The following is a 12,003-nucleotide window of genomic DNA, read 5'->3' as shown; positions in this document are numbered from 1 at the left end:
AACCGATTCGCTTATTCAATAATAAGGGTTATAGTTATGGATGATAATTTTGTAATGGGTGAGGTTCAGGTCGGATTATCTTATCAGTCCAATATTTGACATTTTTAATTATAAAAAGAAAATGAAATGAATATATTTAATCTAATTAACATGTGAATATTTAATTTAATATTAGTTGTATCATAATTCATAATATTGATTCCTTCATTATTCAAAATTTCAAAGACATCATCGGCTACAAACTACAAATATATGTGTATTGTGATAGACGACAGAAAACAAACTTACGAATAATTTGTGAAAGAAATAAAATCTTAATGGGAAGACTAGTCACACTTTCCTCCCAACAGCAAAAAGAACTTATTCTGAAAAAAAAGGGCATTAACAATTAGCAAAAAATTATACTGAAGGAGACTATTGTTTATTCTATTCTTATCAAGGAACTATTCGAAATTGCATTGGATTCTAAGATAGTGAAATGACAATGATTTAAGATAGGTACAAAAAATATAATAATAAAAAATGAAGTAAAATAGAAGGAAGAAAAAGAAATGGAGGGAGGGGGACCATAGAGAAAGGAGAGTGTCAAAATCAGACCTTTATGCCTTGTTCTCAATCTCCACTTTGAGAAGTGGTGGGTAGTAAGTCATGTGTGACTTGGCTCTTCCACTCAATCTCTTGCCTCTTTTGTAGTTGATAGAAACCAGATGCTGACTCTTGTATGGAATTCAAGTGCTTTGTTTGAAATAATGGTGGGAATTGTTAGTCGATGACCCAGAGTATCAAGTCCTGTGCAATTGTTGTATTGTTATATTATTTTTTTGTAAGTAGTTTAATTTTTGACATACATTTATATTTATAATATTTTGAATATTTATTTTTTATTTTTTATATTTTTCATAAATAAAATTATATTATTGTTATTATAATTCATAGAAAAAAAATTTAAAAATAACGTTTCTATTATATGATCAAAACATTGAAATTATATGCTAAAATGTCAAACAACATATATAAATAAGACAGAAGGAGTAAATATTTAAAATTTTAGTTTTGAAAAAGTGCTACATTTGAATGCATATTCTATGTATCCATATAATTAAATTTATTCTTCATTTGTTGTTATCGGTGATATGTCAATAAAGAATGGATATATTCTCGAAACCAAAAATACATATTCTGCATATAAGTATTCAAATATAGTATTGTGTGCTGAGTTATTTAGCATTTGATGTTGTAATATAACAATATCACCAATTGGAATTTCTATATATTCTATTAGGTGTATGTATATTTGTTAGTAAGAGTCCGAATTTTAATTTGTTTAATATATTTGCATTCCATGTTGTAGTTAGTTGATTGATTTATTTGTAATAAAAAATTTAATGATTTATTACATCTTGAATTAATCCTACTCTCATTCTTACATATAATTTTATGAACAAAACAAAAATCACATACAAAGTCAACTCTGTGTTGGGTTCATAAAAAATTTAGTGAAATCTAAGAAACAAATTTTATATTTGAACCAAATTTTTTAATCAAGTTCATTTTGCAGCCACAGTGAAGCCTAAAATCACAGGTGTCATTCAATCAGCTTTAAATTGAAGCAAAAATGCAGAGTTAGGCTTCTCCATATATGTTGGAGTCACTGAAAAGGTGTTAGAAAGTTTGACAAATTTTTTTACAGGAATATAATAAATTGATTACGAAATATACAAAATAGATGTCGATTCCCACCTTTTCCCACTCTTTGTTTTATTCAAGCATTAAAGCAATTATAAAGTAGAAAAGAAAGAAAGAAAGCGACTTGGTTTTTCATTTGGCCCATTTGCTCATCTAGTGGACACGGCATCTTCGTAGTGTTGGCTAATCTCTAACTCCTCCTTTCTTTTTACTTTTATCGCCTGTAATCGGACTTAGGTGGTGTTTGGCTACAGCTTTTAAGCCGACTACTGGGCTTATAAGTTGGAAGCACTTATTTTGTACTGTTTGTGTAATAAGTCAAGAAGTACTTATAAAAAGCTAGGAATGCTAGCTTTTATTTCAGGACTTCTGCTTATTTGCCAAACATTTTAATCACTTATAAGTCTTGTCTGGCTTCTAACTTCTACTCCACTTATTTATTTTAAGCAAGAAGCACTTATTTTAAGCTCAGCCAAACGGCCCCTTAATTTTCAAACCACATCATCCATGTATAAAAACAGCCTTTACTCTTTTACAGGAGCGGAATCCATTTTCTGTTATCTTTATGGAAAAAAGTATCAAATAAAAATTTAGATAGACACCAACTTAAATATTATTACGGAATATATTATTTCAAAAATTCCCCATTCGACATTTCGACCGATTATCTCTTGCATCATGCATGATGTTTATTCTATTCGATTTTTAAAATTCAATTATTCACTATATATTTTTTAAATGATATATTATATAATAAATTAGATTAATATATCAAATATTATTATAATATTGTAAAATATTCAATTTTTAATTTGATTAATTCTTTTCATTAATCTCATAATCCCCGATTATCCGCTTAATCCTCATCAGTATCTCGAGTCCTCGACCTTGACCGATTAATCTTGATTTCCAAACTTTACAACCAAGCTGAAATTCTTCCTACTTTTCACCTCCACTTTAAATATGAAACTCGCTGATCAAAATCCATACCCTTCAGAAATCGTATCAGATTTTGCTGCCAACGTACAGGGACTAATAACATGGGCGGTACTAGGAAGAGGTACGAGAACACGTGCCCTCTCTAAATTTTTCTTTTTATATATTTTTTCATGATGTTAAATTTTACAAAATTATAAAAAATACTCAAAATTTCAAAATATATAGATATTTTCCGAAAATTTGCTTAGTGGTCCTCTAAGATTTTGTGTCTAGATCCGCTCTTAATTTAATAATTGCAAGATTTTGTGTCTAAATCCGCCCTTAGACTTAATAATTGCAGATGTTCGGTTAACACTTTGATATCATGTAAAAGAAAGAATGTCCTACTTTACCAACAATAAACAAATATACTCTTCCTTTCCCCTCTCTCTTTCATTTCACTCAACAAAATCTAATCTAATCGACTCTCTTTTATATTATACTATTTCTCCACCATTGCTCTCATTTTTCTATTGCAAAACACACACTGACACACACTCTTTTATTATATACTATTAAGATTACAAAACTCGCATACAAAACACAACCAAAAACAAAAACACAGCTCTTATTTTAACATTTTAATTTCCTTTTTTTTGTTTTTTATATATGCTTACCGGCTATGCCGACGCCGGTGAGTACAGCGCGAGAATGCCTAACCGAAGAGTCCGCGCGTGTACTCGACGACGCCGTGTCCGTGGCTCGCCGCCGCAGCCACTCTCAGACGACGTCGTTGCATATCATCTCGGCGTTGCTTTCTATGCCTAATTCGACTTTGAAAGAGGCGTGTCAGCGGAACAGAGGCGGCGCGTACTCCCCACGCTTGCAGCTACGCGCGTTGGAGCTGTCCGTCGGAGTTTCGCTCGATAGATTACCGTCGGCGAAGACGCAAGATGAGAGTGAGTCTCTGCCGCCCATTTCGAATTCACTGATGGCGGCGATCAAACGGTCCCAAGCGAATCAGAGGAGGCATCCAGAGACCTTTCACCTGTACCAGCAGACACTGAATCAGACCCATCAGAACGGTGTCGTTTTATCGGTTAAAGTTGAGTTGAAACATTTTGTTTTGTCGATTTTGGATGACCCGATTGTGAGTCGGGTCTTGGGTGAAGCGGGTTTTCGGAGCTCCGACTTGAAAATTTCGATTCTTCAGCCGCCGGCTCAAATTAGGTACCCACCTCCTTTGTTTTTGTGTAATTTAGTTAATGATGAGTCCAAACGGTGTCGTTTTAGTTTCCCTTTTGCTATTGAGAGTGTTGATGAGAATTCCAAGAGGATTAGTGAAGTTCTTGTGAAAAAGAATAAGAAAAATCCGATCTTGATTGGGTTTTGTGCTAAAGATGCTTTAAAGGGGTTTAGGGAAAGTGTTAAGAATGGTAAAGTTGGAGTCCTGGACAAAAAGATTGAAGGGTTGAGCTCAATTTGTATCGAAGATGAGGTTTCGGAGTTTGTTTTAAAGAATGGGAGTGAGGAGATGATGGGGGGGAAGTTTGATGAGGTGGGTGATGTTTTGGAGAAGTGTAGAGGGTGTGGGGTGGTTGTTGATTTCGGAGAATTGGGGGTTTTTGTTAAGGGGGTTTCGATTGAGGGTTTGAGTTATGTAGTTTCGAGGTTAAGTAATTTGGTTCGGGTTTATGGTGAGAAGATTTGGTTGATGGGATTTGCGGAGAGTTATGAGATATATATGAAGTTTGTTGAAAGGTTTCCAACGATTGAGAAGGACTGGGATTTGCATATGCTTCCTATTACTGCGTCGACACCACTTAATGGAGGATCATACTCGAAATCCAGGTGAGTGAGGCTATTTGTTTTTTATTATTTCTATATTATAAAGATGATTTTGTTGGCTTCTGAAACATATAAAAATTGTGAACACATTGGCTGTGGTGAGTGCTTAGTGGATAGAGCTTTAAAAAATTAGGTTTTTGGATATCATGACATATGTGTATCACGACTCATGTGGGTAATGTTTGAAGAAGCTGCATCATTTTTTATAGTTTATAGTTTATTTTTCATTTATAAACTCAAGTTACCAGATGAAGAGAAATAGTAAGAATCTAAGTATGTAAAACTTACCTTTCAAGCCATTCTTACAGTTGGGATAACTGGAATAGAAGTCGTCCATGTACATGTATCGTTTTAATATTTGATGGATAACAATATCTAAACTTGCTAGTAATCAAATCCCAGTGCATGTATCATGCTAATAGTTCCTACCTCATGTTGTTCTACAGCTTGTTGGGGTCATTTGTACCTTTTGGTGGTTTCTTTCCTGCTCCGCCTGAGATCAACAATTTGCTAGAAAGCAGAAGCCAATCCGCACCTCGTTGTGACATGTGCAACAAAAAGTATGAACAGGAAGTGTCTTCTGTTCTCAAGGGAGGTTCAACTACTTCTGTTGCTGCGCAGGACCAACTTAATTTACCGTCTTGGTTGCAAATGGATGACATTGACAAATGCAAGAGTGCAAATCCATCAGAGGTGTGTGACATTTTGAATTACTTGAATTGTTAATATTCCGTTAATTTAATGCTTGAAACTTGTTACAATATGTGCTTGTCATCTCTGTGCAGGTCAGGGATGGCGGTGTACAAAATGCCCGACTCGCTGGGTTGCAAAGAAAGTGGAATGATATCTGTCAGCGACTTCACCATCCTCGGTCACTCCAGCAAGAAATGTCAAAGGTCGGGTCTTTACTTCCCGCTGTTGGGAGCTATCATTCTGATGCTAAAAGGAAAGATGACAATGGTAAGGATTGTTTGCTTAATGAATGCATAGGTGCAGATCCTTGTTCTTGCATTTCCTCAAGTTTCCCAAAGATTTCTTCGAGACCTAAACAATACATGGAAATACCTGTTACATCGGTGGCAGAAATTCCAGTTCTTCAGAATCAAGGGACAGTAGAAGTTTCAAGCATTCGGGAGCCAGAGATGAACCACAAGGAGCCATCTTACCCGATATGCAGTCCACTGCTTCAGCCTGGTCTTACATCTTCATCATCTGTTACCTCTTCTGTCACTACGGATCTGGGACTAGGAACGCTTTATGCATCTTGTGAGCAAGAGCATAGATCATCCAAGTCTCAGGATTTCAAAGAGCTTCCAAAAGTTTCATGGTATATACCTGCTAAGATTAGTGGGGATTGTACGCTTACTTCTGCTAACGATAGTATGCAAACATCTTTCCGTCCCAGTCTAGGAGGGCAGTCAGATGATAAAGATTTCAAGTACCTGTGGAAAGTTCTTTCTGATACAGTTGGCTGGCAAGAAGAAGCCATTTCCACCATTAGTCAAACTATATCTAGCTGCCGGAATGGTTATGGTAGACTTCGTGGTCAAACTTACAAGAGAGATATCTGGCTCAGCTTTCTTGGACCAGACAAAGTAGGAAAGAGAAGAATTGCTGGCGCACTTGCTCAAATCAGCAGGGGGGATTTGTTTTCTGTGGATCTAGATCCTGTCAATTGCTTCAGCCTCCAAAATTCCATCTTTGACTATCCAGATTCTAGCAGCAACAATTTGAGCATTAGGGGAAAGACTATTGTTGGCTATATAGCTGAAAAGTTAAGCAGGAAACCTTATTCAATCGTGCTGCTTGAAAATATTGATAAGGCTGATTTTATTACCCAGAGAAGCTTGACTCAGGCTATCAAAACTGGTAGGTTTCCAGATTCAGATGGACGAGAAATTAATATCAGCAATATGATCTTTGTGACTACTTTGAGTCGTGATATAAATGTTATGGAAAAAGGACCACCAAAATTTACAGAGAACAAAGTACTTGGTGCCAAAGGGTTGCAAATGAAAATTTTTGTTGAAGGCAATGCTGTGGATATTCCCAAAACTAGGAGTGAAAATGTGTTGTTAGAGCCAATGAAAGGAACTTCAAACCAGGTTTCTGTAAATAAAAGAAAAATTACTGATGAAATTGGAAATTCACCGGAAGTAGTGAATCGATTTCAAAAAGTGTCGAGGACATGCCTCGATCTAAATCTCCCTGTAGAGGATACAGAAGACGATGATTACGGAGCATGTGATAGCCACTCTAGTTCTGAGTCCTCAGATGTTTGGTTGGAAGATTTTCTAGAACAAGTGGATCAAAAGGTGGTATTTAAACCATTTGATTTCGAAACACTGGCCCAGAAAATTTTGAAGAACATTGAGAAAAGCTTTAGGGAGACCATCGGATTCGATATTCTGCTGGAAATTGATTCAGAAGTAATGTTGCAAATGCTTGCAGCCGCTTGGTTATCGAATGAGAGAGCAGTGGAGAACTGGGTTGAGCAAGTTATTTGTAAAAGTTTTGTGGAAGTCAAGCAGAAGCACCATATAGCTAGTGGGTCTGTTCTAAAGCTAGTTGCTCTGGAAGGGCTTCAAATGGGAGATAAAGCCCCTAACCTCAACCTTCCTGCAAATATAAGTGTGAATTGATTTTTAAGAGTATGCTTACTGTAAATATATGTATAATGTAGTTGCTAGCATAAAATTGTCATAGTTTGGCTGGTACTCCAACAATTTTATCAGAGTCATGTTGCTACATGATTCACTCAAACAGTGTATTGAAGTCATGTATATTATAAATATATTTTTAGTTCATATTTGTTATCATATATTTTATGATTCTCGTAAACCCACCTCGAGTTTTTAGGAGAATTAGGAGAATTGGTCACTTAATGTGATATGAGCTCTGGCTCACGGAAACTACTTATTCTTTTTCTGCAATTGATGACAATACAACAGCGAAACCAAGATTTTATACATTTCACAGGCTGACTACCTACGTCCTCGATTCTGAACTGATGTCTTTCCGCTAACTCCTGATATCTGTTTTAGACTTGTAAGAGCATCTTGTGCATGTTTCTTTGTCACTGTATTTCCATGCTTAAAGGCTTCCACCAATGCCCTAACCAAAGGCTGGTTCAGAGCATTCTTTTGGGTCTGGTTTTCGACTCTTAACATCCTTTCCACCATCCAGAGAGCCTTCTCTTGAAGCTCTCCTGATCGGGCTTGAATGAACAGCGAAAACACAGCATTGACTACACCCAGACGTTCAAGCTCATCGACAACAGATTCAAAATTAGCACTATAAGTATCTAGTGCTAGTGTGGAGAGGGCTTCCACGGCAGCAATCTGAACACTGGTATCGTCGTCCTTTAGGAGATCAACTAGTGGTTTGATGCAGTTTCCCTTTAACAAGCACAACTGGCTTTCTTCTTCACATGGGGAATTGTGAACCAGACAAGCAGAAGGCTTTGAAGAACCTCTCCTACACATGAAGAATAGAGATGCGCAGAAGCCGTGGGGAGGTTGTGGCTCTGATTCTCCACCAGAAATTGCTCGTCCTGTTTCTGACAGGTACTTTAAGCCTAGTGCAGCCAACTTTCTCTCTTTTGCTTTCGAGCTAAAAACGAGCTGCTCACAGAAAATGGTCATAATACGGTGCTCTTTTATGATATTAACTGATTCTTGATCTGGGCTCCTAGTGAAGTGCAGAAGGAGACCAAGAAGCCCTTCGTCCATAACTGAGATGGGTCGAGATGTTCTCAAATTGGAGCTGCGGTGCTGTTCTTTGAGTGTAGCAACAATCCAGCCAACAAAACTAACTCCGAGGACATCTTTTACTTCAGCATCCGAAAGAGGAAGATTAGCTAGTATGCAGGCAGCATCCGATCTCTTACCATCAGTTGCTTGTGTATCCAATATCTCATTTTTAATCAAGTGTAGCTTGTTTGATTTTTTAAGTTCATTGGCCAGGTCCTCTCCAAGCCTATCGGAGAGCAGTCTTGTGAGTCTGAAAGCATAAGTTCTGTGCTCAACCTCCGCGTGATCAAGGAATGTTATGATGGATTTGAGACCATCACAAAGCTTTATGTGAGCCATGACAGATTCTGCAGGAGAGATCACATAAGGCACATTAGGTGCAGTTAAAGAGTGCCTAATACGAAGAAGCAAGTACAGTAACAAACACGAAGGTATATGATGAGAGCACTGTTGTGCGTACTCTAATCTATAGACAATAGAGTACCTGATGCATGCGGAGATTGTGCAATTCCATATAGAATCTGAAGAGTAGATAACTGGCACTGAGCAGATGAAAGAGATAAAAGGCCAAGAAGACTTGAGATTATAGATTCTGATTGCAATAGATTTCTCTCCTTGTCGGCTGATGCTAATTCCCATTGCCCGGGTTTAGAAACTATATTTGCAATAACAGCCGCAGCCAGTTCCTTCTGCTCTGCTGATGAATCCCGAATTTCAAACATTATAGTTGTAATAGCAGGAAGTACGGCTGAATCAACAAGTATTGTTACATTGTCATCTAAACAGGATAGATTATGCAGCGCTCTTAAGCTAGGGGTTCTTCCTTCTGGATTAGCTAACAAGTCAACAAGTGTCTTGGCGCTTCTGCTTGCAATTTGCTCCTTTGCGCTATTTGTCAAGGTCATGCTACCGACCATGCAAGCCATCTCTATTTTACCATCATCAGAACCTGTCACACAGGAGTGTCAAGAACTGGTATATCGGGAAAAACGAACTATTGCAAACATTCCTACAGAGAGTCAAAACATTACAAAATTACGAAGATGATATAACCTGTAACTGGCATAAGGCTTACCTTCACAGAGTCTATTGAGTAGAGGTTCAAACCTACCAGCTATTGCTAAATGCTTAATGTTCTCCTCTACTCCTTCCATCCGTCTCAAGACTTCCTCGGCTAAATTAGCTAGAGAGGGTTGCTCTGAATTACCCGCCATGCTTGAGAGCAAAACCAGCGCCCCTTTCTCAGAAGCAATTTTAGCACAATAAGCTTCGTCACTTGAAAGTTCAAGTAATAACCTTACAGCATACTCTCTTTCTATCTCTGAGCTTCCGATAAGGCTATGTATAGTCAATCTAGAAACACCCTCTTCAAGCATCGTTTTCTGAAAAGTAATAAATACCAGATACACGGTAAAAACTCAAGGGCATGTCGCAGTTAGTACACTTACTGTAACAATAATGGCTAAAGTACTCAAAAGAGAAATAAGATCCGAAGACTCACCTTGCTTTCTTCATCCTTAGCAATGCTGAGCAAAGCCATTAAACCTTTGCTTCTCACATGAGATCCCATACTTTTTGTAAAATTCTTAAGAAATTTCACTAAAAGAACATCTATACCAGCAATACGTACTTTATATCTGGCCAACTGATTCTCTTCTGTTATTTTATGCATATTATCAAAAACCTTCTCAACATGTTCCATAGAAGGAGAGTCCTCACTCAGATACTGCACAGCACATGCAATCTGATTTTCTATATTTCTGTTAGTCCACTCTTCGATTGCTCCAGCCAATCCAATATTAGGCTTCTGCTCCAGTGAGTTGAGGACTTGTCCAGTAACAGGGCACGTTGGATCACGACCATCTTCAAGACACCGATCAAACCAGTAAGAAATTGCAGCCCGCTCATACGTCAGTGATGACTCCAACACTACTGGATTCTTCATAACTGTCTTAGTTAATGGACACAGAAAGTTCTTAAACGGTGAAATGTGTAAATCATCGTCTGAATCAATATCAAACGTTTGAGCCAAATTTTGGGTTTCAGTAGACCAGTTATCCACAATTCTTTCCACAGATGTTAAAATTCGCCTCTCTGCAACTGAACTGGAACAGGCTAAATCTTTTTTGAGTAACTGGACTTGTTCTAGCAAGTCAGCAGGATTATTGGAATCGATCCCGAGGGCTCGAGCTAAATCCATGACGATAGCACTCTGGATTATTTTACTTGTTGGTCTTCCTTCTCCTTCTTTCTGCAGTGTGTGGTGTACCCTCTCTTCATTTTCTGTAACCTGTATCATCATGCAAGTTAGAAAAATAGTCGAATTCTAGTTTTCTGTACTAAATTAAATCCTGTACGATTAATTTACGTCTAGATAAAGAATCCGCCATGTCGGATACAGGGTAGGCCACGTAATTTTCAGTGCCTTAGGTTGTGTTCACTTTGATGGAATTTTTATGATACAAATAACAGCTATAGTTATTTGACAGTCATTTTGGCCGATATTTGTCAGATTTAAACACATCAATCATGTCAGAATTCGCTGATCCAAGATTAAATTTTACTAGGGATCATACATGACATATAAATTAACTCAGAATTGTTAAAACTTGGAGGGCTGGCTCTCTTATCGGATCTGCTACCCTATTCAGTTTAAAGAAGAACTAACAGAGCAAGATTCATGACTTTGATCTGATTCCAAAGCTCATTCAATCATAATCTTTGAAATAGGATTTTTTTTTTTTTTTTACCACAAAATTTCTAGACTTGATTAATATCCGAAATGTCAAACAAATCATAAAACAAAAGATATTTGAAAAAGAGAGGGAAAGAGAGAATTACTCTGTACTGAGCTTGTTTCATATCATTGGAAAGATCAGCAATCTTCTTATGAAGATCAGGATTAACTATCTCATCAATAGCCGAATCAAGCAACGCTAACCATCCTCCGATGGCCACAGTGGCCTCCTGTAACGACAAACACAATGATTCACAGTATATGAGAACATATATCTTACTCTTCTTTCCATAAACTTCCATACTTGCTGCCACATTTTTTAGATTTTCCGCGATCCCTTTAATCGATGTTTTAGCCGATGCTGGAAGATGTTCAGGCAATGATGACCTGACTAGCTGACTGATCACTACGTGTAGACGCTTGGCGTAACTGGCAAACTTCCTAGGATTCTCCCAGGAGTCATGACTGTCGTTGATCGCGCAGATTTCAGATAGAAAGCTGAGGACTGATTTTATGGCTGAGGAGGAAGATGTCATTTTCGATTAGAATGTTTGAGACTTGAGGGGTGTTTGTAGCATTTGTTTCAGGTGAAATAGTTTCTTCAAGGTCAGAAGCAGTGAGCTATTTGTTCTTTGCCTCTGCATTTTATATTCCCGCGTCAATCTCAATTGCACAATCCCATATAACGATCGATAATTGAACTACATTGGGATCGGGGTCGATAATGTTAAGATGGTGGCCATCTAAATGTTGATGAAGTTACAATTCTTAAATGTGTATAGTGGAGTTTAGTTAAGGTCAACACACGGGAAGAGCCAAGAGACCACGAGCAAGCTCTGATATCATGTCAAGTGATCAATTCTCCCAAAAGCTCCAAATGTTAGAAGAAGGGCTTACCGGGATCATTTTGTATTCTAACATGAAATACTGATTCTGCCACGGACTTAACACCATAATTATAACACTTCTTAAACTATATCCTGTGAAGCTTAATTGCCCGTTACGAGGCATTCAAAGCCAGCACCAGAAGTTTTAGCAAACACAATTGGATGATTGCTTTCT

General features: G+C 37.4%; 2 protein-coding genes across 2 annotated transcripts; one reads left to right on the top strand and one right to left on the bottom strand.

The window, feature by feature from the left end:
• The first annotated feature begins 2,755 nt into the window (after positions 1–2,755).
• On the top strand, positions 2,756–7,259 carry LOC108223139 (protein SMAX1-LIKE 6). Its single transcript, XM_017397240.2, has 3 exons — positions 2,756–4,455; positions 4,899–5,145; positions 5,238–7,259. The coding sequence occupies exons 1-3, from the start codon at positions 3,287–3,289 to the stop codon at positions 7,092–7,094; spliced, it is 3,273 nt and encodes a 1,090-aa protein (XP_017252729.1). The 5' UTR covers positions 2,756–3,286; the 3' UTR covers positions 7,095–7,259.
• Positions 7,260–7,272: 13 nt separating this feature from the next.
• On the bottom strand, positions 7,273–11,609 carry LOC108222275 (U-box domain-containing protein 44). Its single transcript, XM_017396195.2, has 5 exons — positions 11,046–11,609; positions 9,706–10,494; positions 9,280–9,586; positions 8,689–9,153; positions 7,273–8,551 (listed from the first exon to the last, which is right to left on the bottom strand). The coding sequence occupies exons 1-5, from the start codon at positions 11,475–11,477 to the stop codon at positions 7,437–7,439; spliced, it is 3,108 nt and encodes a 1,035-aa protein (XP_017251684.1). The 5' UTR covers positions 11,478–11,609; the 3' UTR covers positions 7,273–7,436.
• Positions 11,610–12,003: the final 394 nt, after the last annotated feature.

This window comes from Daucus carota, chromosome 5 (genome assembly GCF_001625215.2).
Source record: "Daucus carota subsp. sativus chromosome 5, DH1 v3.0, whole genome shotgun sequence".
NCBI lineage: Eukaryota > Viridiplantae > Streptophyta > Magnoliopsida > Apiales > Apiaceae > Daucus > Daucus carota.
This window is presented reverse-complemented; position numbering and strand designations above follow the sequence as displayed.

Excerpts from the sequence above, each read along its gene's own strand:
- LOC108223139 (XM_017397240.2), top strand. The coding sequence starts at position 3,287 with ATGCCGACGCCGGTGAGTACAGCGCGAGAATGCCTAACCGAAGAGTCC. Across the intron at positions 4,456-4,898 it reads GGATCATACTCGAAATCCAG|CTTGTTGGGGTCATTTGTAC; the intron begins GTGAGTGAGGCT and ends GTTGTTCTACAG. Across the intron at positions 5,146-5,237 it reads AGAGTGCAAATCCATCAGAG|GTCAGGGATGGCGGTGTACA; the intron begins GTGTGTGACATT and ends ATCTCTGTGCAG.
- LOC108222275 (XM_017396195.2), bottom strand. The coding sequence starts at position 11,477 with ATGACATCTTCCTCCTCAGCCATAAAATCAGTCCTCAGCTTTCTATCT. Across the intron at positions 9,587-9,705 it reads CTAAGGATGAAGAAAGCAAG|AAAACGATGCTTGAAGAGGG; the intron begins GTGAGTCTTCGG and ends ATTACTTTTCAG. Across the intron at positions 9,154-9,279 it reads ACTCAATAGACTCTGTGAAG|GTTCTGATGATGGTAAAATA; the intron begins GTAAGCCTTATG and ends CCTGTGTGACAG.